Genomic DNA, 27,170 nt, shown 5'->3' with positions numbered 1-27,170 from the left:
AACGGTGAGCCCTAGCTTTAGGTAAATCAAAAATAAGACAGAACCAAACTTTTTAAATTTACTAACAAAACCTTAGCACGGCACGCCATTTCCCTTACTAAGAGCAGTGAATTGCAAATGCACATTTTATAAGGTTTAAACTACGTTAAAGACTGGATCTCCGTATCAGTAATTATTATTGTGCCAGTTGGACCGCTGCCAAAAGCGAGTGGGGCACAGAGCGGCCGTGGGCCCCGTTTCACTACCCCTTCACGCGGAGACACCACTGCGCGCGCATCATTTCCATATTACATCCCGCGGACACCCATTGGCGCGACCTGGAAAGCGCACTCCGGAAAAGCTACCAGCTAAGTGGAGACACCGCGCAAAAAGACACAATCAAAACCAAAACACAAAGAAAAATGACGGTACGCTTGAAACAAATGCATCTCTCCCACACCAAAAGGTATCACCTTTTAAAACACACAACATATTCCATACTTTTATTGAATAAAGCCCCTTTTATGGGGTGGCGTTATTTTGCAAGCATCTCTGCATAACGTGGGGTGGTTGGTTAAACCCGTACTAAGTTACAAGGCGGCAGTCGTTCGCGAACCTCCGAAGGGACGGTCGAGCCGAGGCAAAGCGATGTTGTAATTCGCTCGCAACGAGATTAAATAAAATTGCATACAATTTTCGCGATATTCAACGCAGTGAAAAGTGCAGTTGCAACGCTGATAAGTGAGTCAGATATTTCGGAGAAATGATATTTTATTTGAAATGGTTTTGAGAAACATTGATGGGATTTTGAAATAGTGATAGTATTCCGAGCACGTGTTTGGGGCTGATTGGTGTTAGTTTCGGAAAGAGATATTATCTCACGAACGTGGGGAGGCGAGGGGGCGGTCTGGGGATGTGTTTATCGTCATTGCTCATAGGAGATTATTCCGAAGTACGATAAGAATAAGTCACACATTCCAAACCACAATGCTTTAGAATTAAATCAAAATATACATTGTATTAATTAATTAAGTTATTGCGGAATCTAATTTGATCCGATTTGTATATATTTGATACTTCAGAAAAGTAAAAGTATTTGTAACACCGGGAAAGAAATTAATTTTTGCCACCCCGTCGTCGTATCTGCTTCCGTTTACTGTATACACAACAGCTATAGCAGGAAATATCGTAAATAATACCATAATAAACAAACACACTGGGTGAGAGTAAAGCAGTGGCGTACTGTAACTATTAATTGAGTGATTAATTATTAAATGTAAAATAAAAATTACGCATTTAAACATCCATGGGCAAAGTTTTATTAATTGTATTATTATAATTTTTTTAACAATAACTCCAAACAGAAGGTTCCGAGGAAAAAAATTTCCCTCAGGGTCAATGTAATCTTTGGGGATGCTGTGTGGATGATCTCTTTGAGGAGATGAACGAGTGCATATGGGCCTTAAAGAACCATTGTTTAGGAGGGTGGAAACACAGAGGCCGGAAAAAAATTCCACAGGCGAGCTGTTGAACTCAAGAACGAGTAACTTGGATATGATATGACCGTTCTCACGTGACAAATTTCGGCGAGCGTTTGGTGTGTTTTTCGACTTTAAACCGGTGCTGAAAGGATCAATGACGGTAGTTCTTCGGAGCAACTTTCACTGAAATACCAGTAGAACAAGGACAGCATTCCTAACGCCTGTGTTCTAAAGATTGAAATCCGTAAGTCAGACGGATCGCTCGTTTCTGCACAGTCAAAGGTTTTTGTGCCAAGAGACGTAGAAACGTTCAACGAAAATGACATTTGGGTAAAATAACACAAAAAAACAACTGAAATTTCAGGCACGCCCCTGGAGCTATGTCGCCAAGTTACCCTAATAATTAGATGTAATATTGATTTCGCATTGCATATTGAAAAATGGAATTCGTTCGAAGCTCCAAAAATATTCGTATCATTACAACGCATTTATGAATCAAGCACACGATGCATTTTTTTAAAATATACATGATTCACTAGATACTTCTGTGGGCGTAACCTTCTTGTGATTAATGCAGCCCGCGTCCACTCATCGGCCGTGCACCATCTGCCTACCCTAGTAGGGACTGCAGACTGTAGTAGGGAGACCGTATAGGACCGTATAACGTCTGGCCATGCAATCACGAAGGTTCGTCAGATCACTTGACACTAGTTATGTGTGATGTATGATACACTCGGCGTGGTACAATGCTTCAATTAAAGGCAATACGTGTTATTTATTCTGACATGACTATCAAGAGTAGGGTCAATAAAATAATGCTAGTTTTTCTGTACGGTGTTCGGAAACTGGTCAATCTACAATCTACACCACAATCATTAGAGTCGATTTTGTGGTATAACTTTTTTTAAGCTTTGGTTTATATTTTTTTACCCTTTAGCTGCCGAAAAAAAAACGACAAAATCAACTTAAAAAATAATGTGACAAATTTTTTTTTTTTTTTGGGTTTTCTGTGACGTAGATTCACCAGTTTTTACTACGAGTATCCGGACACCGTGTATATCTAACAATGTGAATATAAATTTTGTACGTACTAAATAGGATAATATCAATCAGATTGTTAGGCAGGGAGAATAGAACCCCAATCATTATTCCAAAATTAGAATTAAACTTTCGACAGAAGATGCATCAAGGCTTAAAATCTCTCGATATATAAACTTGGGTCATCCCCGACTCTTTCTTCCATCCCCCTCGATGTTGTATCGTCCCTATTCAGGCAAAAGGGACGATATCAAAACGCAATTCTGAGATTGGAAGTTTAATATTTCGGGAAGAAAAATCATTGTACGTTTTCGAAGTAGAGCCAATAATATGAATAAATATGAATTCAAATTGGACGTGTACTACTGAAATTAATTTCTTCGCGAATCTGATGGACGTGCTGAAATCATATCGCCTCCTCTCTAAATCTCACTTATTGCGAATCTGATGGACGTGCTGAAATCATATCGCCCCCCTTTCTAAATCTCACTCTTCGTATTTTCTTTAACATTCAAATCATACCTAATGTTTTAGGGACCTTAGGATGAACAAAAAAAACTACTTACAATATAAACTGGACACCATATATACGAATAAGAGTCATAATTAGAAAAGCGTTCAAAGAAGTTGAATATGACACTAATAATATAAATGTTTTGTCTCATACACTTAGGTAATACAGGTAAGCATTCTGTTACATAATATAACCGGTAATTGTCCTAAATTTGAATACAAGCATTTTTCAACAGAACGAAACTTTTGATAAACAAACAGGTTTCAATTTTTCGAATTTGCCAAAAACCCTATCGCATCCGCAATTACTTTGATATTCACTCGATTTAAATAAATTGGCTTTCCATTAAAAATCCCAATCAAGAGGATTGACCCAAATGGTCAATCATTGGGAAATGGGGAATCAATTTAAGCCCATGCGAAAAAAAGCTTTTACGACGTAATTTTCGCACACTCTTTCTGGCACTTTTTTCCCCGATTTCTAATGTAAATATTGGACTGGATTAACTTGATAGTGGGTAATTATAGATATGATAAGGGTACAATTTGTTTGAAATTAGTAGCTATTACTGATTCTGTAATGGTATTTATTTAGTATTCATATGCGGGCGAATGTAAACAGTCGTTATCAATTAAAACGGTCTACAATTTACACAATGCTGTAGCGAAACGTATTTGTGCAACGTTAAACCAAATGTGTACATACACAATATAAAACTTCAAGTCTACAAATCGACACACCTTTTAATGCCGTCGTCTTTGGTTAAAACTTTTCCACCATGTTAACGAAATATGATGTGCTTTTATGTGTGCTTTGCACAGTTTTTATGAGGAGATAATGAATTTTTGGTCGAAAGCTCGTCAGACCGCACCTCAGTAATAATAAATAATAACTAATAACATGTTTCGTGAACAGTTAAGTATGTAGCTATCAAAACTTTATGTTTTTAAGTAGCCAAGACATCCACCGTGGATTTTCTAGTAGCTCACCGCACTCGCCTCGATTTTATGGTATTTTGAACCGTAAAAAATGCTCCTAGCATACAATTATTTTTTTATTCGATTGGCAATAAAATAATGTATCTAAATATTATTCTAACCTGTCGTTTCGTCACTTGAAAATATGTTTATTTTAACTGTGAAAAAGTTCAATGTCAAATAATAATTACTCACAAAATCAGTACTGTATTTATTAACAGGAAAGCCTCACATGACCTATTTGTATTGTGAAGAACGCTTATTTCGCTGGGAAATATAATAAATCTCAAGGATATTTTCGATTGTCTAGTTATTATAATATGTAAGTACATTATATTTTTTCATAACTTTAGAACATTTCTCTGTAAGTAACTATCCCTGGGGAATCTACATGGGATAGATAGATAAAAAAATATATATAAATGTTTAAACACATAAGAACAAAACATACGGTAAGACGTTACAATTTACAAAAACCTATTATATTATTATTGTCAGCTGGTGTACGGCGGGCGATTGGTATTTAACCCCCGGCATTCTAAGCGTTAAACTTGAAGTCTGGTTAGTGACAATAGCGGTGATTGCTTATCGATTGTTCAGTGTGATAAACTTTGAAGAAATAGTAACGTAAGACGGGTTCAACATAATCCCCTTGTATACCCTGATACTACAAACTTCAAATATCTGGTTAGCACGATCGTAAAGCCTTCCGAATAAACGACTGGCCGTAAATTTGTCCCGTATATCCTTTCATATATAAAACTCGACGAACATGCGAAATCAATTACATTATTTTATCCATTATATTTACAGCCTTTTCACAAGACACCATAGATTTATAATGATAATATTTTTTTAGAAAATAAGTAACATCGCGAATAATATAAATAAACCGTGAATAAAAAACTTAATCTGAGATATGATTTGATATTTTCACGGCCAAAAGTATTTTAGTGATTTATTTTTGGGATGATACGTAGTATTACAGAAACATCTGCCCTGATGATGGACATTATAATGCTGTCCGAAACGTTGGCTAAAGAAGGAAGCGTAACGGGGCATAGTACCCCAAAAATAACTTCATCTGAGATCAACACATTCGGACAGAACCGTGCTTCCAAAGCATAGGTTATATATATTTTTTTAATTTTATTTATTTATTAATTTTTAAAAATATTAAGAAATTTACTGTATTTATTTAGTTTTATTGTACACAACTGAATTGCTTCATTAACAAACATGTTATATAAGATAAATTGAAGATGTCCACTGACTTGTTATAATTGTTTCCTTCCATTAGTAATCTGGGCAAAGAGAAATACAAATGGTAGTTAGTCCCATAATTTCTGCACTGAAATAAATCCTGACTTCTAGTATTACGTTGAAAAAGATATCTATAACCTTTTCTATCTCCACTAAGATTTGATCCAAGCGATTTTGAAAACAACCGTAGCGATAGATATGATAACATTTGCAATAAATGTTGGTTGGCTTCAACATAGAGTTAAATGGTCTACACGGGGCTACGCTTTTCAGTAATAATATTTGTTTACATCTGATTTATTGCCGCGCCTAGCAGTCCTAATAAATCTAGTTGGTAAACACACTTTTTTTGCATGATTAAATTCTTTCAGTATTCAGCGGACGCCATGTGAGGGGATTTCAGCGCACAGAAACTTCTGTAAACACTATGTATGAAATAATGGCGCAATATTATTTTATGGTGCGGAGAATAGAAATAATACTCGTATGTATAAATTTGCTTTTGCCAAAACTCAACAAGTAGACAGTGGAGATATTATCATTGTATAAAGTGAGATATAGATCAACGAAAATGTACACAAATATAAATCTCGCAAAACTGTCAACGTAAGAAAATACACAAGTTTAGAAAATATTTAATTGAATCCGGGGTTGAATATACTGAAATTAATACAGACATTAAATAATTTAAAAAAAATAAGTTATATGAATTACTAGATGAAGTCCCCGGAGTTGTCCGAGCCTTTCGAACAGTTTTCGAACTTATTTTGTACTCCATGTTTGCAAAATTTCATTCAATATCAAAATTCTGTTTTAAAGAGCCGAAAAAGGGGGTGCGAGTGGTTTTTCGAAATTTAATGTGGACAGTGATCTTCCTCCTGTTTTTGGAGGTTTGAAGTGTGCAAAATTTCATCAATCTCGGAAAAAAAATTGTAGATTTGTTAATCCACATCGGGATATTTTCTTTATTTATTTAATATACGCTTCTGTCTTTTCACCTTCAATATTATCTAGCTTTATCAACATAAAAATAAGGCTATATATTCTCAATTTCTCGAGGAGATAAACCATAAATTCAGCGTAAAATTGCCTTAAAAATAAAATATGACCCTTAATGCAATATCTGGTCTCCTAAATCAGATCCCAAGCATTTTTTCTTACAAATAGTGTTAGCAAATGGGTATTTTTTACACAAATCCTTTCCTAAAGCACGTTATTATACAAAAGTTATCTCGTACTGTTGAAAGAGTGAACTAAGGAAGGTAGCAAACAACAATGTGATTGGAAAATATTAGCGAAAAATCACAGGATATTAGGTATAATCCAATTTTGAAAAAGAAAATTAAAATTAAAGAAGATATTTAAAATACTATATTATAGTTAGGTACCTACTTTATTACGTTTGTCTGAATCCTTAAGTATGTTTGCACACCCGTAAAAATTATCACGATTATCAAGGAATAATCTGAATTCTTTATAAAAGAATTCCAATTTCGAAAAAGACATTAAAAATAATTTTCTGCTAAAAGATTATAATACGTGTAGGTACTTTGTCGCTTGTCTGAATTCTTCGATTCCAATTTTGAAAAAAAGATATGTAAATTCAAAGCAAATTCGTACATTGAACCAGAATTATGCAGGAAGCAAAGACAACCAAAAATAGTAGTCTAATTACATTGTAAGTACAGAGATATTATAAAATCAGAAATACGAACTCCGAAAGATCTATTCACTAAATAATTATAACATTTGAATTGAAATATAATTACAGAAATATAAGATTTTAGATAGCGTTCAGAGTCCCATGTTACGCGTAGCCTAGATTATGGTGAAATGCTAAGAGTTGCTAAATATGGGAGAAAAATGTAACTAGCGAATAAAACAATTATTTACAAGTTGTACCCGCTAAAATATTATACGTGGCTTCGGATTGATTTAAGGTCCAATCACATTAAGTCCGCAAGTAAACAACGTTCCCACCCCGCCTGGAACGACGCCGTACATCATACAAACGACGTGCATTTTGTTTTCCTCGAGGAGTTAACTTCGTCACCGTGGAAAAGCGTACACCGACCGCACTGCTATGTATGGAAAACTGATATAAATTATACAGGGTAGAGGCATTGCACGAAGAAAAATGAGTATGGCTGATTTATTGAGATCCTGTTAAAAACGTGATGAAAATCCTTTCCTGATTAAATATTAGTCCATTCAGAATATAATGATAAATGCGTCAATATTAGTATTTTTATGAACACGTGTTCCGCACTTTTTATTTATTTAAAAAAAAAGAAATACAAACATTATCGGGTTCCGAATAACCTGACAATATTTTAAAATCTCCGACTACCACCACAGTAAGCAGAAAATGTTGCTTGTGTTGTGATGGAGGACTTAGCCAGTCGAGGAATTGAACACACTACGCCTGGGTGGGACCCAAGCACGATGTCAACTCGGCCACCGACCGGTCACATTCGCGTTTTACTAATACGTTGCTAGGAAATCTCTCAATTCATTCGTTAAAGGCCTGAATACCCTGCAAACATGCGCTGCCCGGAGTTGCCAGGGTTAGAAATAAAGAAAAGTAGAATTATTCCAGATTTCTCGCAGTTACAAACGGACAATAATATCGCAAACTAACACATTGTGTGTTTCTGATATAGAGGTTAGGGGTAAAATATTCATCCTACTACCGTTCATTACCCGGAGTTATGAAGTACCTCTTTAAAGGAATAGATTTATAGACTCATAAATTCAGAATACATAACACAGCAAATTAACACAAATTGTAATAAATTATTGAATAAGGACATGATGGAATACGTAATTACTTTGCGCCCTCTCCTTCTTTATGCAATATATGCATAGGATCTGGCTGAAATACAATGGAAGACGTAATAATACAATCTAGGGGATGATTAGGTAGATCTAAAGATTTAATGTTTTTAATTAAAGTTCTCGCTGGCACAATTAATGATAGAACATACAAAATTATATACAAGTGGCGTCCGCGTGGTTCTGTTAGCTTACTAATGGTTAATGGACTAGCACAGACCTCTGAAAAACACGGGATATTATAATTGTAGGATTTGTGAATATAAACTATACAAAAAATATTTAAAAACTTATTAATAATAAAATAATTTCCGTACCTATTTTATGTCTTGTCTGATGATTTTCTACTTATCAGTTCCAATTTTAAAAAAAAATAAAGTTAGTTGAACCGTAATAATTTTACCCACTACGCAAGAATATTTCACATCACTTCACGCACGCAACCATGCACCGACAACCGAAATTAGTATGTTTAATTAATTCTAGAGAATACATTGATAACATGAAATAAAACAGGTAGGTAATTACGAAATTGGTAATCCAATGTTCTGCTTTAACTTAATTGTCTTAATTGATGATAAAATGGGTTCAAGTAAATCGTTTGTTAGTAAGTTATACTAAGGGACCCTTTTTACTTCTCCTAACGGATACTACTATTATGTGACGGTCAATAACAAACAGGTCATTTTTTGGCCTCCTCGTTTCGACTCCTAGAACACCCTGTAAGTGTTACCCCAATAAGGGTAGTCACCGCGCCAACAAAACTACCTGGCTGGTCACAGGAGCACAGGAGAGGCGAGGAGAAGGGATGAAAGCATCGCGCTACGGGGAAGCTGCATTGCAGGCGTTACGTCACATGTGGCGCGCACCCTGTAGACCTGAAGGCACACTGTAGAGCGAGAGATCGTAGAGTCTGTGCGGCATATTATATAGTCCCAGCCCTCCAGAGCTGTATTGTTGCCGGCTGCAAGCGGAGTACGGACTGCACCAGGGAAAACGCTCGGATAATAATAGGGTTTACCTGCGCGCGTCTAATGAGGTGTAAATTCACCCCCAAGATGTTGTTTACATCGGATCACTGTGGCCTCCGGTGGCTTCGCGCAAATTGCAGCATTAAATAAATAATACTATTTATAGCCGCCATAGGTACTAAATAACTGCATAGTAGATTTTTATTAAATGTTTCATTGTGATTTAATCATCCACCCCATATATGTAATTGTAATGCAATGTCACTAAAATAACTTGATCCAAGAACTAAGGGTTACAAGAAAAACTAAGTATTACAAGAATACTATTATGTTAAAACCGCAAATCTAAAAACTAAAGTTTTGTGTAAGTTACGAACAAATTTTGCAGAAAAACTTCCCAAAACTAGGCGACGAAGATCAGTATATAAAAACTTATTCCCAGAGCAAAGCATCGTAGAAATGCTAATATTTTTACTAAGCCCTAAAGATAAGCGCTGTAAAACCTCACGTAAATACTAAATTCTAGAGCGCAGCGAGATAAGACCGTATCTAAAAACTAGTAACTAGAATCAAACCTCGTGCTCTAAGCGCACAATCTAAGCGCAATATCTAAGCTTCACTACTTATCTAAGCGCCACTTCAAATAAAAGTCTCTCGCGCCCTTTATTTGCGCTTTTTCCGCTCTGTCGAGCCTCCAGCGAAAGGCTTTCCCGTCTCTTTCTTCCGCGTCATTTCGCAATATGAGCGTGCAAGTGGGAGAGAACAATACGTACTTTCAGCGCTTTCTTGCTTTTTACGAGGGAGCTTTTCACCCACCAACCGCCCCACCCTCCCCTTCTCAGCTAAATGCACATTACGTTCCGAGTTTCCCCGTAAGGACATATTCCACGTAAGGTTTTTTTGTTGTTTGAATTTATCATGCCTTTTGGCGGATTCCGAAGACGGATGGTGATTTTGAACCGAGAGGCGTTATATAAGTTTGCTTAAGGGAAGATTTGGATTTAAGGGTAGGAAGAGAAAATACACATCTACGAAGGTGAGTAGGAAAATGAAAAACGTCTTAATATAAAATTGACAAAAGAAAACCAATCTAGAACCGATATAGGTAGCCCAACCAAAAGTTTTAGAAAACAAAATGATAATTCACTTATGTATTTTACCGTTGGCACTCTATTAATTTATTTTACATTAATTTAAAAAAAAGCATTCACAAAAAACATGCATATTCGTATTAAGGTAACATACGTTAGTATGTATTATTTTAGGTGACATCTAACAAGAGCGCCCTTGTCGGTACAGTGTAAAGGTGAATTATGTCGCCACCCGATTGGGCAGCGTTTTGAGGCGGGTTAAGGTAGGGCTGTATTGTAATTAACGAAAAGAACATATTAAAAACATTAGTAATATCGTCTTAGGGTACTTAAGTGCGTATTTTTATGTGAGTTTCACGCACGTGCACCGGTTCACCGGGGATCAAGCTGCTAGCTCCTTAGAGCAGGCTCCATTAAAATACCAGCAGAAGAGTTTCAGCATGCCTACATTGCGTCTGTGCGTTGGTACTTTAACAACGCGTTGTCAATCAGGCTCTCCACCCCCCTTTGCACAGAATCAAGTAGGTTTATCAAATATTGTGGGACTCCAGCCCAGACTTATCATCTAAAAATTGATTTAAGATGAAGCTTAATGCTAAATCACTATTTTGATTAATCTTTATAACCGGTGTAATAATTGGTGTTCATTATGAATACCAAAAAATACGATTTAGATACATTGAAGGTTTTCCTATCTTTTCGCTTAAGTAGGATACAAATAAAATAATACATTACTCAACAAAAAATATAAATGTAAACTACCAAAAAAAATATTTTTTAATAGAAATGTATGAACGCGTAAAGGAAACAAATTAAAAATATTTAGTATTATAGCTAAGTATAAAAATTATTTACAAAATAAATAAAAAACAGTTTTGTGCTTGAAATTGAACGTTTCTAGACTCCGTTTGTCAAGCGATTTTAATGCCTATTACCTACAATATAAGGTATACCAAGAATATAAACATTTTTGGCTTGTAGCTTCCCCTTAAATAACTTTGAAATAACGAATACACGACACCTGACAACTGTTGTTTTGAACAAACTTTTGTGGAAAATGTTTTTTGTCTGAAATAGGGTGGGGTGACTTAATAAAAACCCTCACCGGTTGACAACACCAAATGGGATGCGATGTTGCCATAAAGATATTCAAATTGATGGTTATGTAGATAAAGGTACTGCTATTCACATTTTCCCGAGCATTGTACGAGGTAATTGAGAGCTTTAGGGCCACGTGTTTATTTTTGCCTTAACACAACACCAGTAGGACAATTTTTTTTTGTTGGACGACAAGCCATCATCAAAATCAAAATCCTCTCACATATATTTTTTTACATTTTGTTTCTAGAACTAAATCGCCAGTTCTGTCAACTAAGGCTCCAAGGCCAACGAAATTACAAAGTCAGTGCTGTCGCTAAGTAAACTACGCCGTTTAAAATAGTCATTCTGTTTATTTAATATATGCTAGCGACAATAAAACGACACACCAATCAGTAGCCGTAGAGAATCAACAATCGCCGCCATTTGCATTTTTCCTGTTGCTCGATGGCACTGACTTAACCACTTGACACTTCAAATTCGGTCGCTCGCCAAAGCCTAAAATGTGGTCGGTCTTGGTGGCTCGGTAAGACGTACACGAAAAAAATATATTTCGCAGTGTTTATTTTTGTGGAGTTATTTATTTTTCTCTCATTGGTCGAAATATTGATACAAACAAATGTACAAACTACGTAAAGAAACGTAAATATCTCCAGCACGTATTCTATTTGACGGGAAATTACCAGAAATTCTAATGGCATTGTTTTATTTTTTTGCCAGACCATTTTTTTGCTGACTCAGTCTAAATTACAGGATAAAAGGCCGAGCCTTTATAAAGATACAATCAAATTGAAATGAATTAGATTACCAGGCTACTTGGACAGTTAGATAACGAACAAACAAAAAAACATGAATAATTTTGGGAGTATTGAGTTTTTAAAACATCACACGAGTAAACCAAACCAAATATTTACGGATTTCAGTGCAATAATGAGAACGAAACGAATAACAATATGTTAATATTTTTTAGGTAAATTCTCAGGCTTTGAGCTTAAAAGGCAGTAGATACCGGTTATTATAAATAATATAGATTTTTACATACCATATATTATAAATAATATAGATTCCTACAGTGTTTTGGGTACAATCTTTGATAAGATTAATGCAGAGCAATAAGGTCTACAAATACATAAATCTTTCCAATAAAATAAAATTTAAGCTTAATACAAGTAAAACATTCCCACAAAATTCGGAATCAACAAATAATGTAATAAATGGATAACAGATTTTTTTACTATATTTATTGATTCAAGATTGTATGGGCTAAACTTTCAGCTTCACGAAATAACGATATATTTTACGAAGTTCGCTTAAAATGTTACATGCAGTAAAAGTAAAGCTCAAACAACAAAAAATCAACCAGTAAAAAACATTTTTTTTACCATAATAAATCTTTTTTAACATTAAGCCCACACAAAAAAATAATTTCCCTCATGTCATATTTGAGGATGTTGTGAGGAGGTTCTTTATAAGGAGAGGAAGGAGAATAAGTTCTGGGAAGGTATGAGGGGTGTGTAGGAATCTAGGAATCAGGGTATCCAGGATGTACAGGAGTGACGGACGAATGATCTTTCCCTCCTGCTGCGGCGCAAGGCGATGGGTTAAGAGAGACTAGTTGGAGAGGTCGAATGGTCTCCCCAAACCATCCTCTCCCTATTCGGCATGCCACGCCACGATCTGACATGGGCAGGCGCAACCTGAACACACCTCACCCGATGAATCCGGGCACCCCTGCTAAACCACCAAACGTAGCGAACCACTTGGGGTGACCTATTGGTTATCGGTATTGGTTATCCAATAAATGGTTCCCGGGCAGCGGTACCTAAACCAGCCTAACCCAAATTCTATGTTTATTAAAAATACATCTTTTTTGTTTTGACTGGGGGCCTGCACCTCCCTCCCCAGGGACTGAAGTCAACCGCGCTAACAACTGAGCCAAATCCCGATTGAGTAGAACCGACATTTATTTCGTATATTAACTACTGTAACGACCTACAATTTCAGAAAAATGCGTACATGTCCTCGCATGTATGCTTGATTGCCACCTAAGTTGATAAAATGAATGCATTGTCATCGACAACGAGTCTATCTGTCGAGTTTCAGCTCGTTCGGATCTCGGGAAGTGGGTTTAATTCAGCGTCCAATATTTGCATTCATTCATTACCGAAAAGAAAATTGAAATTCAAAAATATGTTTTTAAAAATGGTTTCTTAACCTTCCTCTCTTCTTCGTAAGTCTTCTTCGGAAATGTAAAGAATATAAACGAAAAAGCAAAATGTCAAAACATAGCCAATTAACGACAAACATCATCTGAGGGGTATAAATAACAAACAGTCTATTTTGACTAGGATTTATTTTTTGCTTAGGCCGATACCTACTTCTCAATTACAAAAGAAGGTTACTTTTAAACTAAAATTGTAAAAGCTTATATAAGCTCAAACAACAACAAAAAAGTACGGTAAAAAACCTTTACAGGGGGATAACATACAGAAAATTGTCGAAGTAAAAAAAAATCAGCTAATTGACAATAGTCTATTATTACCGTGATTAGATTTAGGCGAACACTCTTCGTTCACAAAACAAGGGTATCTTTTAATCAGATTGCCTAAAATGATTGCCTTTAAAATTAGCACAATCAACGGAAATAGGACGGTTAAAACACCGAAAAATCCCGGCTAATTGACAACAACCATTATTTTGAGGTCAGGGTATGGATTATGGATAACTAGGTTTACATTTTGCTGATAATTTTGTTTCACAAAACAAGGATAAATTTAACGCAAAAATGTATATCTACGCCAACGAAAAAGTATGTTTAAAACACCGAAAAAGGGACTAATATACACCAAAATGTATAATTCTCGGCTAATTGACAACGGCCATTATTTCGGTCGGGTGTAGACTCGGGTATCAGACACGGGGTTGTTGTATCCCCGATACCGACCTATGGGCTGAAGGGGTGGCCGCCTACCCGTCTGGGATGCAACCAGCCCCTGAGGGAGACGGGGGAGGCCTCCCAGTCAGCTGTTGGGGCTAGAGGGAGGGGAGCCTGAATATTCTGCGAAAAGTCGCTTTCACAATTGTGGTCGCTGTCAAACGATTTCAAAACTATAAAGCAGAACTTCAGTAAATACGTGCTGATGAGCCTTTAATCTTTATAATATTATGAAGATAAAAGCTTCCATGATGAGATTTTAATCTTTATAATATTAATTCAACCGACAAAAATATAATATGATACCACGTTCTTCAAAATTGGGTTGAATCAAGGGCTAAATCGAGTGGTAACTAACTACTGGTTTAAATGAAATTCGATTTGTAAAGTTGTAAAAAATATATAAGTTTGGGGATATGGACAGATTTGCGGCGTCAAATCGATTGGAACATTGACAAATACAAAGCGAAACTGGAAGACAGCCAAACTGAACAAATAACTTTCAAAAGTGTAGGTGCAAAGCTTTATTTGTTGACAAATCAACTTTAGGACTGCCGTTGCCAAAAAAATTCGCGAATACTTCGGTAGTTCTTGTTAAGAAAACCCGTCTAGAATCATTCCTTTGCATTCTTGTAATTTTTAAAGTTCGCCGTTGTTCAAAGTAACAATTAATAATTTGCAGATTTTGAATTGAATTCAATGAAAAATTATGTGTTAAAGTGAATTGATAGTGAGGTACAGCGATGAGGTTGTGAGGTGTGCATCATCAGATCTTGGCTCCGTCCGGCCGATTCGAGATACCAGGATGTCAGACAGCGAGGGAAGTAACTCCTCCGGGTCTTCGGCCAGTTCAGGGTCGAGCCCCACGGGGCCCGAGGTCGAGGGTGAGTGCCCCATCGGGGAGCAATGGCTCGCAGAAGCCCTGGCGCAGTACCACTCCGTGAGGGAGGTCAGACTGAGGCAGACGGACGTTAGACCTGGCTGCGGAGCTGGACAAGCTGCGCTGAGTGATATCCTGGCTGTCAGCGTTAGGTAAGATTATTGACTTTGCAAAACTCAACTAATTGTATTAGAATCCTTTATAGAGCCTATTAATTCGTGGCTCAGACTTCCTGAACGATCTGGACTATTATTGTAGGGCAGGTGCAATGAGTCCAGTTTTTAGGAGATTGAAACTACAACGTGTTCACCGGCACTTGAATCAGCTACTTCAATAGAACCCGAGCAGTTGGAGATTTGGAGATGATACCTTGAAACGAACCTGGTCGAAGTTCGCAGAAAGAAGAATAAAGTTATATTCTTAAATATCTAAGGACAATCGAAATAGGTATAATTCGGTTTGTATTGTGACAACAAGGAGAAGAAAACGTATTTAGCTTTAAGATAATGTCAAGGAGAAGAAAACGTATTTAGCTTTAAGATAATGTATAAACGATGAAAAGGGATGAATTGCGATCAATTTTAAAAAATGAAGTTCGAGAAGATTGGACGCATAGAGACAAATAGAAGTACCAAAATAAGCATAAAAACACTAAGCAAAGCCATCAATCATGACTGTAAAATGTAAATTTCCCAGGTATTCTCTGGGGCCCGAAGGCAGCGGAAATGACGATGGAGTCATCAGATCCCTAAGGCTAGTTGTGAAGCTGCCGCCCCGGGACCCCTTCAGCCGCTATTTCGTAGCCGAGGCGCAGTTCGACCTTAGGGAGATCAAATTCTACACCGAGGTACGTAATTCGCAACAATATTATGTTCTGTTCAGTAGGTCTTCAATGGAACACGAACCAACAATGAATGATCTTGAATTTTGTAATTCAATTACGAAGCGGTTTACCGCAAGGAAATGGTTTGAGTCATTACGCATATCAAATGTAATCTTCAGCAGAGTACATTAGGATACTGAGATCTTACACGATAACGTTTCATAAAAATAAAATACAGAATCTACGAGTAAAAGGAGTAATCGTGTAATGTAAAGACAAAATCTACATGCGTAAGGGTTCTAAATCGATCGGATTTAAAGAAGGCAGCATTAGAATTTAAAAATTACGAAGCGAGAGAATTTTTTGTGCAAAATTGTTTTATTTTTATGATGTTTTGGTCGTGTCGTACGAAATTACACGCATAATGATACGTGTGAGGGAGTAAAAGTCGACATTATTATATCTGAATCTAAGACATAATTGAATAACATTTACGGCAGACATGAAATGTCGCATGCTGTAGGAAATTTAATGCAATGCCATGACTCATTCATTAGAGTTTACAAACGAAACTGTCAAACTCGGTAATGAACACCGCGAGGTTACATAATTATATTTTGTACGGAGTGTAAGCATGAAGCATTTGAATTCATGATAGTGAAGTTTAGTTATTCAGGTCTTTCCTGTAATTTAAACACCTGTTGAAACCGCAAATTGCAGCAATCATAATATTAAAGCCTTAGTTATTTTTAGAGGCGATACAAAAACGTTAGTAATTTTGTTGCAGGACAACGACCCGGATTCAAATAAATACCTAGTAGTACAAGATAAGATGCTATCAATGAAAATAAATAAAGTAAAAAAAAAAAAAAAAAAAAAAAATTATATTCGTCCACCTCCAAGGTCGCTATATTACGAACTTTCAGGTTCGAATCTAAAAAGAAACGTATTATAGAAACTTAAAAAAAATATATTCCACTTGACCAATGAAATATGGATAAAAAAGGAGTACCGCAAGGATCTCTACTAATCCCCGAATTAAAAATGAAATAATTGTATTTATGTACGTGGTTCAAATAAGTCTTTTCGGTGCAATAGATTGTAGGGGGATGTTCAATGTTTTATATTATATGATACCTTTATTTTCAGGTTGTTCCAGATCTCAATGGAGTCCAGTGCGCAGTGAAAGAGGAACCAGTAGTATTACCAGTGCCAAAATGCTACCACGCACACTATGGAAGGGGGGAAGACAACGAGAGCAATGAAAAACCCGAGAGCGCCCTAATCTTAGATGATATCAGACCAATGGGCTACAGGACAGCCAGCTTCTCGGATGGGCTGACACTCAAACAGGTAAAAGACTTAAATTTTGTTCGTAAGATTAGGTTTTTCACTTCATCTGCTGATAATAACAATAGAAGAACCCCTCGGGTCTAGATAAAAAAAATGACGTCATCAAATATTTCCGCTTCATATTGAATTTCAAATAGATTCGCTCTTTTTGAACGTATTCAAAAATATTATTTAAGCGGATAAAAAACTCATAAGATCAATGAGCTTTTAATCTTTTTCACATGTTTTTTTTTTGTAAACTCTATTTGCCACTTTATATGAATTTAACTTTGTAAACTTAGTATTGTCACTTTTTTTAATTTACATTTTTATTTTTTTTATTAAAATAAATGGGAAACCTTGAGGAGGTGAACTTTTAAATTCAAAGAGTGGTGTTTTCTCTTTCTAAATCTGTTTATGTTACATTTCTAACTATAATAGAAAACGAGATATAAAGAGTTTTATGAAGATGTTATATTTGGTGATAGATTTAACACCGAGTGGTGTTAAAACATAAAACTTTCCTATATGAGTTACTATCATTTGATAAATGACAAAGAATCGTCCCAATTAACTTTAATAAATATTAATTGATCCTCGTTTTGACTAATGAATGTCTACTTTCAGAGCTAGATTAAGACTTCAATTAGCTGTCCCAGCTTTAGATCTAAAAATACAGCGTCACTTATTATTTACAATGAGCAATTATTCCCAATTATTACAACCACAGCTAGCAGGGCCATAAAAAAAGAATACAGATCAATCTATTGACTATTCTTTATTGTTTGTAGGCTGAGGCAGCAATGGATGCCGTCGCCAGAGTTCACGCCCTATCCTTGGTGTATAGTGCCAGATCCACCACACCATTGGCTTCCCGTTACCCTTTCCTCTTCCAGAGTGAAAGGGCCTCTGATAGCTACCAGCAGCTGCTGGAAAGGGGACTTCCCCAACTAGCCAGATTTTTACAGGAAAGACCAGGTGAGTCCTTTTAGGTAATCAATCAATAATGACAGAAGACTTACTTTCTACCAAGAATAGAAAGGAATGCGAAAGGATTTTGACATTAATCAATTTATAGGAGAACTCGTAGGAAAGTAGAGCAGCCTTCTGGAATATATATTATCAAAAAAAATAATTTGCTTATGATAAATACTTACAAACGACTAATTTCTTTTAGAAATCTAACAATATTTGCAAAATTTAGTCGACACCAGTTGCCATGAGATAGAAGGTGGAGGATGTGTCCAAATCTCTTGTGATGACCGACAGAAGTTAATTTAGTTAATAACTGCATTATAATATACATTTCATTCAATGACTTAAATAACATTATTAAATTAAATAAGTTTATAAATAATTATTTAACTTAAATTTATGTTTATGAGGTTACATCCAAAAAAATCACAGAAATCATTGTTTATGAACTACTTCTTCTATCATTTCAATCAGTGAATCATTTTCAGATGATTTAAATGGAACAAAAGATCATGAATCATTAAACAACTCATTTAATATGTATGTTTTCCAATTTGCAGGTCTAGCGAGTGTCCAAGCCTCCCTGGAAGCCCTGAGGCCCAAGACCCGGCGACTGATAGAGGCCCTGCTGCGGCCAGCGCCCCCCATGGCCGTCATAACGCACACCGATTTCTGGTGCAACAACCTCATGTTTAGGGAACGCAATGGGGAACACGACTGCTGCATTCTGGACTGGCAGATGGTCACACTCAGCAGGTTAATATGGACATTTCATATTTTTTATGTTTGTAGCAAGTACAAATGGTATTTTGAATGAGTTTTGAGTAACGCACAAAAACACTCAAATTGTGAGCTTTGGTGTCATGAAACTTGAACACCAACTGTCTTAATTTTTAAGTTCAACACAAATATTTTTATTTCTATCATGAGATTATGGAGTTTTGAAATCTTCAACAAAATGTCAATAAGTAATAGAGATGCTGTTTCCTTCATATTCTTTTCAAAAATGGTGAATATTAAAATTGTATTTTCATTAGTATTGCAGCGGTGCTCAATTTAATTTTGTAATTTTCAGGCCGACAAATGACCTAGCCCTGCTCCTCGTGTCCTCAGTGAGCGGCGACATCCGACGAAAGCACGAGTTCTCCCTTCTGGATCATTACTTTTCGCGAGTGTCCAGCGCCTGCAGGCTGCTGGGCGAGGACATCGCCGAGCTGGGCTGGACCAAGCCCATGCTGAGAAAGGAGTACCGGCGCTCCAGCCTCCTGGCCCTGCTGCTGTGCTTGGGATCCGTGGACGTGGCACTCGGAGACGAGAAGGCGGAGAAACGACTCGAGGAAGCTTTGCAAGACGCTAAAGACCAGGGATTATTATCCGATGAGTTCATCGAGGAACAGCTGGCTTAAATATGTTATTATACGTACTATACCAATTATTATTATTATTATTATGTGACTGCGCAGAATTTTAGAATAGCCGTGATATATTGTCTAATGCTAACCTCTCATGATAGAAAGAAAAATGAGAAGGATTTAGTGGGCAATTATTTATATATTTATTAATCTTAAGTTAGCTCACATCGTCGTGTGTGCTAATAATTTTAGAAACATAAATATAAAAATTAACATTATTTGGCAAACATAATATATCTTTAAATATTTAAAATTTAAACATATTAAATCACAATAAAAACATCAATATTTGAGGCAGACATACTTTCTTCATTCGTTTTTAAAATGAATCATATTTTCAATGTCAGTAATATCATTTGGATTTGGTTGTAAAGTTGGATGGCTTGGTACATCAGAGATATCTGGGTGCGTGATTTTTTCCTCGTGGGCAATCAATTTGCTTTGCATTTCTCGTTTCGTGTCTGTGTATCTCGAATTGTAATTTATTTTTCTTTTAATTTCCTTAGACATCATCCCTATGTTAATCTTATGCATAAAAATAAATACATTCATATATATACTTTGCTTCACTGTCATAAAATTTAGCTCCATTATCATGTCTTTTATCTGTGTGTATATATTGGGTTGGAGTATTATTCTCATTGCTTTATTTTGCAGTATGTATTTGCATTTATTCATTTTCTCTCCATTGCAGAGAAAAAAAAATACTGGTACAGTAATTGAAGTGGGGTGGTATGATTCTATTATATATTAACTGATTTCTGATACTGCCTAGAAAAATATTTCTGTTACAATTTATTTGAATATCTATATAGTCTACATCAGGGGTGCTCAAACTTGAACTGCTGGCGATCTACCTCAATATTATTAGATACCGATCGATCGACTCTGAGAGGCTGCAAGTATGTGTGATGCAGGATTGTCGTCTATATAGGTAGGGTGTATCGTGGCGCAGGTATAAGTATATATATATATAGGGACGTTGCATAATTGCATGGCCACGAATCCACATAGAATTTGGAGGAACGACAGAAATTAGTTCGCAATATGCATTTTTTTTAGTCAAGGTAGGTGGAGGTCTGCACTAAAAAGTCCATGAAAAAACTTATATTTATTCAAAATTGCAAGTTTATTGGTTCTTACAAAAAACAAACGAGTTCTAGTTTCTAAACTTAACTAAATAATGACTTTGGATGTTGAAGCGTGGCACTGCATGTCCTCAGCATACTTTTCATTCGATGGTACGTAATTACCGAGTGCTAATCGCAAGCACGATGACATATGTTCGTCAGTTAGTCGATTGCGATATTTTGAATTCTACAAACTACAAATAAATAATAAAAAAAGAAGACATGAAAAATGGGAAATTTTTCTCGAGATCGACTCAAAAAGCACTCGCGATCGACCGGTAGATCGCGATCGACCGTTTCAGCACCCCTGGTCTACATTTTCGAGAAATGCGTTCACATACTATTTTATGTTATTTCCTCTATTAGAACATATTTACAGTCATGATTGATTTGTTTAGGTTTTATGTATCTACCCATGTATGTAATAAATCTTTTGAGTTAGCAATAAATGCCCTTGATTATTATTACCTTTATCAATTAGATGTAAATTAATTTATAAAACTAATATTTTCCAAAGATGTTTGAGAACACACCGAATTCCATAAAGTAATACATAATATTATTTTGTACGTTTATTTACTAACATTGTAATACAACAGGTAAAAAATGATTTTAAATAATTAAAAAAACTTTTAAATTTATGTCTGTTACAGGTTTCAGTCTTTCACGGTTATCTTCAGACAGGCCAGTCTGTAACCGAAGGTAATAGTCATAAATAAAAATAATAAAATTTCAAATTGTTTTGATAATTTGTTAAAATAGAATTCCACCATGAATTGTCAGTATGAAAAATAGAAATATTATGTACATAATATTTAAACAATTTCATTGTATCCGAGCATTTGAAGACTGCGTATATAAGTGTAAGCGATTTTGTATTATACACAATATGGTGAGACTTAATTGTTACGAGTCACCAAACTTCTTCTTCATATTGATGTCCCGATTCATGAAGTTAACTTTTAAAAATAATTAATTTAAAATATTGTCGGTAAATGGGATAAGCAAATATAAAACGATGATTTATTGTCAATACAAAATATTAAAAACCTCAAACAAAACAGTATATATTAATTAAATAGTGTGGCTTTAGGGTCTAGAGCTAGCTGTGCATGGCTTATCCGTCCTCTAATTTGACATTTATGATGAAAACATCGTGGCAGTTCGAAACGAACGCTCAAAAAGGAGGATGATGAGCAACATAACTCAAAACTCCAAAGAAACCATCATAAGTTTGTAGAAATCTTATATAACGTTTCATTCTGGTGAAAGACTGCCATTCAAAGTTTAATCACTCTATTTAGTATCGATATAATTAGATAATAATCACTCGAGCGATAGCAATAGCCAGTGGCAGCTCTCCACACGAGGACAATTGGGAGACTCCTCCAGATATTCCCGGAACCTGCTAAAATATAAAACATTCGATGCTTTATCTACACCAAAATGATTTAATTCTATAAACATAAAAGCAATTAACATTTGCAGAAAAATAATACAAAAATTTGTTCCGTACCATTTTTAAGCGACAGGTGTCCGCTCTGCTCCACATCTCAAAGCTTACTAATTTAGCGAATAGTGACCAACCACGCGAATCGAGTCCTTTGATGCATTTCTCAATGCGCAGAACATTGCGCGCAATAAGGGTAAAACTGAGATTTCCCTTCGGGCATTTGGGTACATTCTTTGGTTTCTTTCTCAATCGTAAAGCAATCCTCGAATCTGCGCACGCGTACTTGTATGTGATTTCAAATACCGTGGGGACAGTTGATGAAATCCCCTCGTGCCACAAATAACACTGAACTGCTTGTTTATTTCAAGAAAGTCACATAGTTTTGGGCGGGAATTGCGGGCCTTCAAATTAATTTTGATGATTATCTTGCAAGATATTGCATTATTTTTATTATACTATGTTATAAATTGGTACATACCTCTATAAATTTTAATTTATTTTGTGTTCAGGCATGACTTTTCCATGAACGTTTTTGTTTGAAAATTTTTACATTATGTTCTCCTGGTAGTAAGATTTCAGTACACTATATGTAAAAAAATGTCAGTCTCCACCGTCGAAGAAGTGCTCGAGCCGCCACTGGCGGTAGCGACAGACACTTCAAGGCGTGTTGGGCTTGGGATTCAAAATTCATACCTCCGAATATTAATATGGAAACATTATAAACTACTTACGATGGTTTATAACCAATGTATCTTCCAACAATTATTAGAACGGTCTTGGCCTATGGATGTGAGGCGGGAACACTGACAGCAAAGTCTGCGGAACAGCTGGACACCTTCGAAAGAAAGGTAATTCGAAGAATCTTAGGAGCGGTGCGAGAGGGAGAGGCATGGAGAATAAGGAGCACAATAAGGAGCTATATGACATCTACCAAGCTCCCAGACTCTCTACTCATTTACGGCTCCAAAGACTAAGATGGGCCGGACATGTGCACCGAATGCCAAGCACACGTGTACCAAAGAAGGTTCTAACAGGACACCCGGGAGGCAAACAAAAGGCGGGCAGACCTAGGCTGAGATGGGAGGACGATGTCAGGAAAGATGCCAGAGGACTACTCCATGTTGCAGATTGGAAGACGACGGCCGAGGACAGAGGGCGGTGGAGGCTCATGTTAAAGGAGGCCAAGGCTCGAAATGGGCTGTAGCGCCATTGAAGAAGAATAAGTATCTTCCAACAATTTCTCCATTTATCCAAAATTTTTAGTTAAATAATTTTTTTTTAATCGTAAAATTCATAATGGTGTGAATGCTGTCCGTTAGTAACCAGAAATTTCTGGAAATGTTTACAGTCATAGACACTGAAAAAATGCAGTTAACATGTAAACAGATTAAAGAGTCTACACATAGATTACATGTTACAAAACAGTATCTGGAATATTATATGAGAGGAACATTAGTGACATCTTTTGGTATTAGATAGTAGACTAAACATATTACATAGCTGATTGCGGGAGGTTCAAAATAAATTTAATTTAAATTCATAAAAATATCCCCAATTAGCTACCCAAAATGGGCTTGCTAACAGTCAGGGAGAGGAGAGTAATGTCGTCAGAATTAGATAAATATTATTTAATATCTTAAATAGTAATATGAATTGTTTTTTTAAGTGTACATCGATTACTGAATAGTTTTTTAAAATTAAGAGTTTGTGATGTAAAAAAAATAAATTTGATATCATACACATTTCGTTTGGGGTACATGTATTACCCCCATCCGGTGCGGGAAGGTTAAAGGTGGTCGATAACACAATAATAAAAAAAGAATTCATAAATAGATTACAGATATCCTCAAGTACAAAATAAGTTTTTAGCCGAACACTCTAAGCAGGTTTATTAAAAACAATAATAATGTAAATTGCTTTACCATATAATAATATATGTACAATTTTATAATAATTGTACAAAAATTGTGTTCAAGGAAAATATTACGTAAATTATTTTTTTAAGTTGCATGTTTCATATTATTCATGGCTAATACATAATCATATATTATTATAATCTATGAATAAACCCTAATAAAAAATAAGATAAAAACAAATGTTTGTTCTAAATTAATAATTATTATTGTAACCTGTCAAGGATTTGAAATGGAGAAAATGCAACAATGTTACCAATCTAGGAAATGAGAGAAAACTTTAAACTACTCGGAGAGAAAATTAAATATGTACCTAATTAGTTCCAAAAGATTTACTGGATAACTGAAGTAATTCTATTTTACAGCAGTGTGTTATTGTAAAGAAATAATAAAAATGATGAAAAATTGAGAAACACTTTGTATAATGTAATTTTCCTACCCCAGTTTCCTAACAAGGGTGGAAAATGTTTTTGAATTTTATTCATAGATGGCAGTACAAAATAATGGTTCAGTTCTCCAATAGGTCTGGGAAAATTATTGAGGTAACCAAAAATAGAACAGGGGGTGATTTTTAATAAAAAAAAATAATGAAATTCAGGTGAGGTGAATAAGGTAAGCATAAACGAAAGAAAATCAAGGATTAAATACTTATGTAGTTCACGTATTCAATTTAATAATAAGCATAACCACTGGAGTGTTTCACTTTTGTTTTTGGTACTACATACAATGTTTTATAGATGTTGTAAGGTGTTTGGCGTATTTGGCCACTTATGTCCGAATTTGCAACAATAAGTCCAGACTATTTGAAGTTTGATTCTGTGTTGATTTCACCAAAATACCGCATAGTAGTTTCAACACTATTGATACAATTTAAACATTGTGTAAAAGCAACGCAAAATTTATTACTAATTCCTTAGAAAAACTGAAAAACTATGAAGCGTATAAAAGCCAGAATGTGCATAGACAGTACCAACCATTTTTTGTCTGTATTATTATAAATCAGATTATATTCACTAAACATGATAAAACACGTTTGTTACGCAATAAAAATATCTAAAATATGCACTAAAAACAAGTTCATTTTAAAAAGCATTAAATTTAAGAACAAACAAAATAAAACATATTTCAAGAAAACAGGTTTTACCACAGGAATAGTTTTATTTTGTGCTTTGAAACAACATCACGTGGCATTTTTTGATACAATGTATGTGTGTTATATCTTCATGGATCACATAAGCGACATCTGAATACATCAGTTAAAAGACTGAACCTCACGCAAATGCACATCATCACCCATAAAAAGGTAAAAAATCACCTACAACTTAAAGGGGGTCACCAGGGTCCCCCATATGTTGTGGAGCGATTGAATCTCTTAAAATTCCTTTCGACCTTCCCAGTAACACTCAGTTATTAGTTACTGCCTACCGTTTTAACCTGACATCGCCCATTTTCACCCAGCAGTCAATCATTAAGTATGAAATCGAGCATAACTCACATTGATTGTATACCGAATAGTATTTCTAGGATTACCTAAATTATAGAGTAAGTGATGTAACAAATAACTCGCACAAAACCCTCATTTGGCGGAAGTGGATTACCACCTTCGGTGCGAGAGGGATAAATGAAAATTAACAATTAAAACTTAAATAATGACTTACTGCAGCAGCGACAGCGGCCGTGACGATGGCTCTCCTCTTGGCGGCGGGCAGGCGGCGGCAGCGAGCACGTGCGCGACGACCCGCCCAAACGGGCAGGCCCAACAGCAGCGCGGGTGCGGCCACGCCGGCCAGAAGCGCGATGCCCAGCGGCGCACCCGCCAGTGTGCCCAGCTGCCAGAGCAACTTCTTCTTGCGCGACCATGGCGCCTTACCCCAGAAGGTGCAGCCCGAGGGGCTGGGGAATTATAATGAAAACGTTAGAAAACACGGAGTAAACAAAAGATCTCTGGGTAAGAAACCATATCTTTTTTTTCTGTAATAAACTGTGTTTCTGAAAGAAAAATATAGCCAATGTTTTATTCCAATGAGTGTCTGGTCACCTGAGATAATGCAGGTCGGAGATTTCCTTCATACACAGCCAGCAGAACTCGGAGCCGCAGACGCAGCAGACCATGTGGTTGCAGGAGCCATCCTCAATCTTGACTATCAGCACAGAGCAGCGGGGACAGGGTTTCACCAAGCCTGCAACACAAAAATAAATGTTGGTTATTGTATTGCTGGGTGTTCTTTTAAAGGTGTTTTATTATTGTACATAATATTACAACATTATAGGTTATATAACGTAAATGGTTGAGAAAGAACTGTTGATACATTTAGTATACATCGCCAAAAATCTTGTAAACTCAGGGCCTGTTCCCACTTCCGTTTTAAAAACGGAGGCTGGTCCTGTTTTAAAAACGGATGCCCTAGTGGCTGTAGTGGATGTATGGAGCTGTTCACACTTGTCCGACACGATTTGAAAACGGATCCGAAATTTTTTGTCAGATGGATCGCCAGCGCAGCGCGTCCGTTTTCAAATCGTGTCGGAACACGCTCGTTCATAGTGTTGTATGGAGCTGTTCACACTTGTCGTCTAGTCGTTCCGGCAGAGTTCCTGCCACACCCCAACCCCTCCCCGCCCGCTCCCAGTCGCAAGGAAGCAGGCACGCTGCGTGCTTGTATTTGGTTAAGTAAATAAATCAAAACTACAATAATGGATAAGGAAATAAATCCAGAAAATTAATACCACTGGTCGAAGAAAGAGTATAGTAATATTTTATTTTTAACTAAATAAAAATAAAACACTTGGTGTACACAACTTTTGTATATCAAAATTTATATTTTAATTTTTTAAAGTTAAATTTTAAAGCATAAATGAGATGCACGATGCACGGAAGAGCGTATTAGTTTAAAAAACACATAATAAAAAATATTTGAGTTGTTATTGTTTTCTTACTTTAAAATATCGATAGCATTTCTTCAGGACAAATGCACTCTCTCAATTTTGTATTTTGATATGTTAAGCTCTCTGAAACTCATTGTTAGATGTAGATGGTTAAAGGAAGTGATTCTCTTAAGCCATTAAGCGCCCT

General features: G+C 35.9%; 2 protein-coding genes across 3 annotated transcripts in view; one reads left to right on the top strand and one right to left on the bottom strand.

Annotated features, from left to right (window-relative positions):
- Positions 1 to 27,170, bottom strand: part of LOC149418036 (E3 ubiquitin-protein ligase RNF19A-like) — a 125,053-nt gene that overhangs the window by 53,197 nt on the left and 44,686 nt on the right. Inside the window, exons 6-7 of the mRNA XM_089639291.1 lie at positions 26,139 to 26,280; positions 25,759 to 25,993 (exon numbers count right to left, since the gene is read on the bottom strand). Coding sequence (XP_089495417.1) covers positions 25,759 to 25,993; positions 26,139 to 26,280 — 377 coding nt within the window. The remainder of the gene's footprint in view (positions 1 to 25,758; positions 25,994 to 26,138; positions 26,281 to 27,170) is intronic.
- Positions 590 to 22,063, top strand: LOC149418037 (uncharacterized). 2 transcript variants are annotated; one of them, XM_089639290.1, is made up of 7 exons: positions 590 to 720; positions 14,607 to 15,214; positions 15,759 to 15,909; positions 17,035 to 17,238; positions 18,009 to 18,195; positions 18,753 to 18,948; positions 19,268 to 22,063. In XM_089639290.1, the coding sequence occupies exons 2-7, from the start codon at positions 14,988 to 14,990 to the stop codon at positions 19,596 to 19,598; spliced, it is 1,296 nt and encodes a 431-aa protein (XP_089495416.1). In that variant the 5' UTR covers positions 590 to 720; positions 14,607 to 14,987; the 3' UTR covers positions 19,599 to 22,063. The 2 variants fall into 2 exon arrangements, with proteins under 2 accessions (XP_089495416.1, XP_089495415.1); XM_089639289.1 differs by having other exon boundaries at positions 596 to 720; positions 14,865 to 15,214.

This window comes from Hesperophylax consimilis, chromosome 14, assembly GCF_061612785.1.
Source record: "Hesperophylax consimilis isolate HC1 chromosome 14, BYU_Hcon_1.0, whole genome shotgun sequence".
Classification (NCBI taxonomy): domain Eukaryota; kingdom Metazoa; phylum Arthropoda; class Insecta; order Trichoptera; family Limnephilidae; genus Hesperophylax; species Hesperophylax consimilis.
The sequence above is the reverse complement of the archived record's forward strand: the minus strand, read 5'-3'. Positions and strand labels throughout refer to the sequence as shown.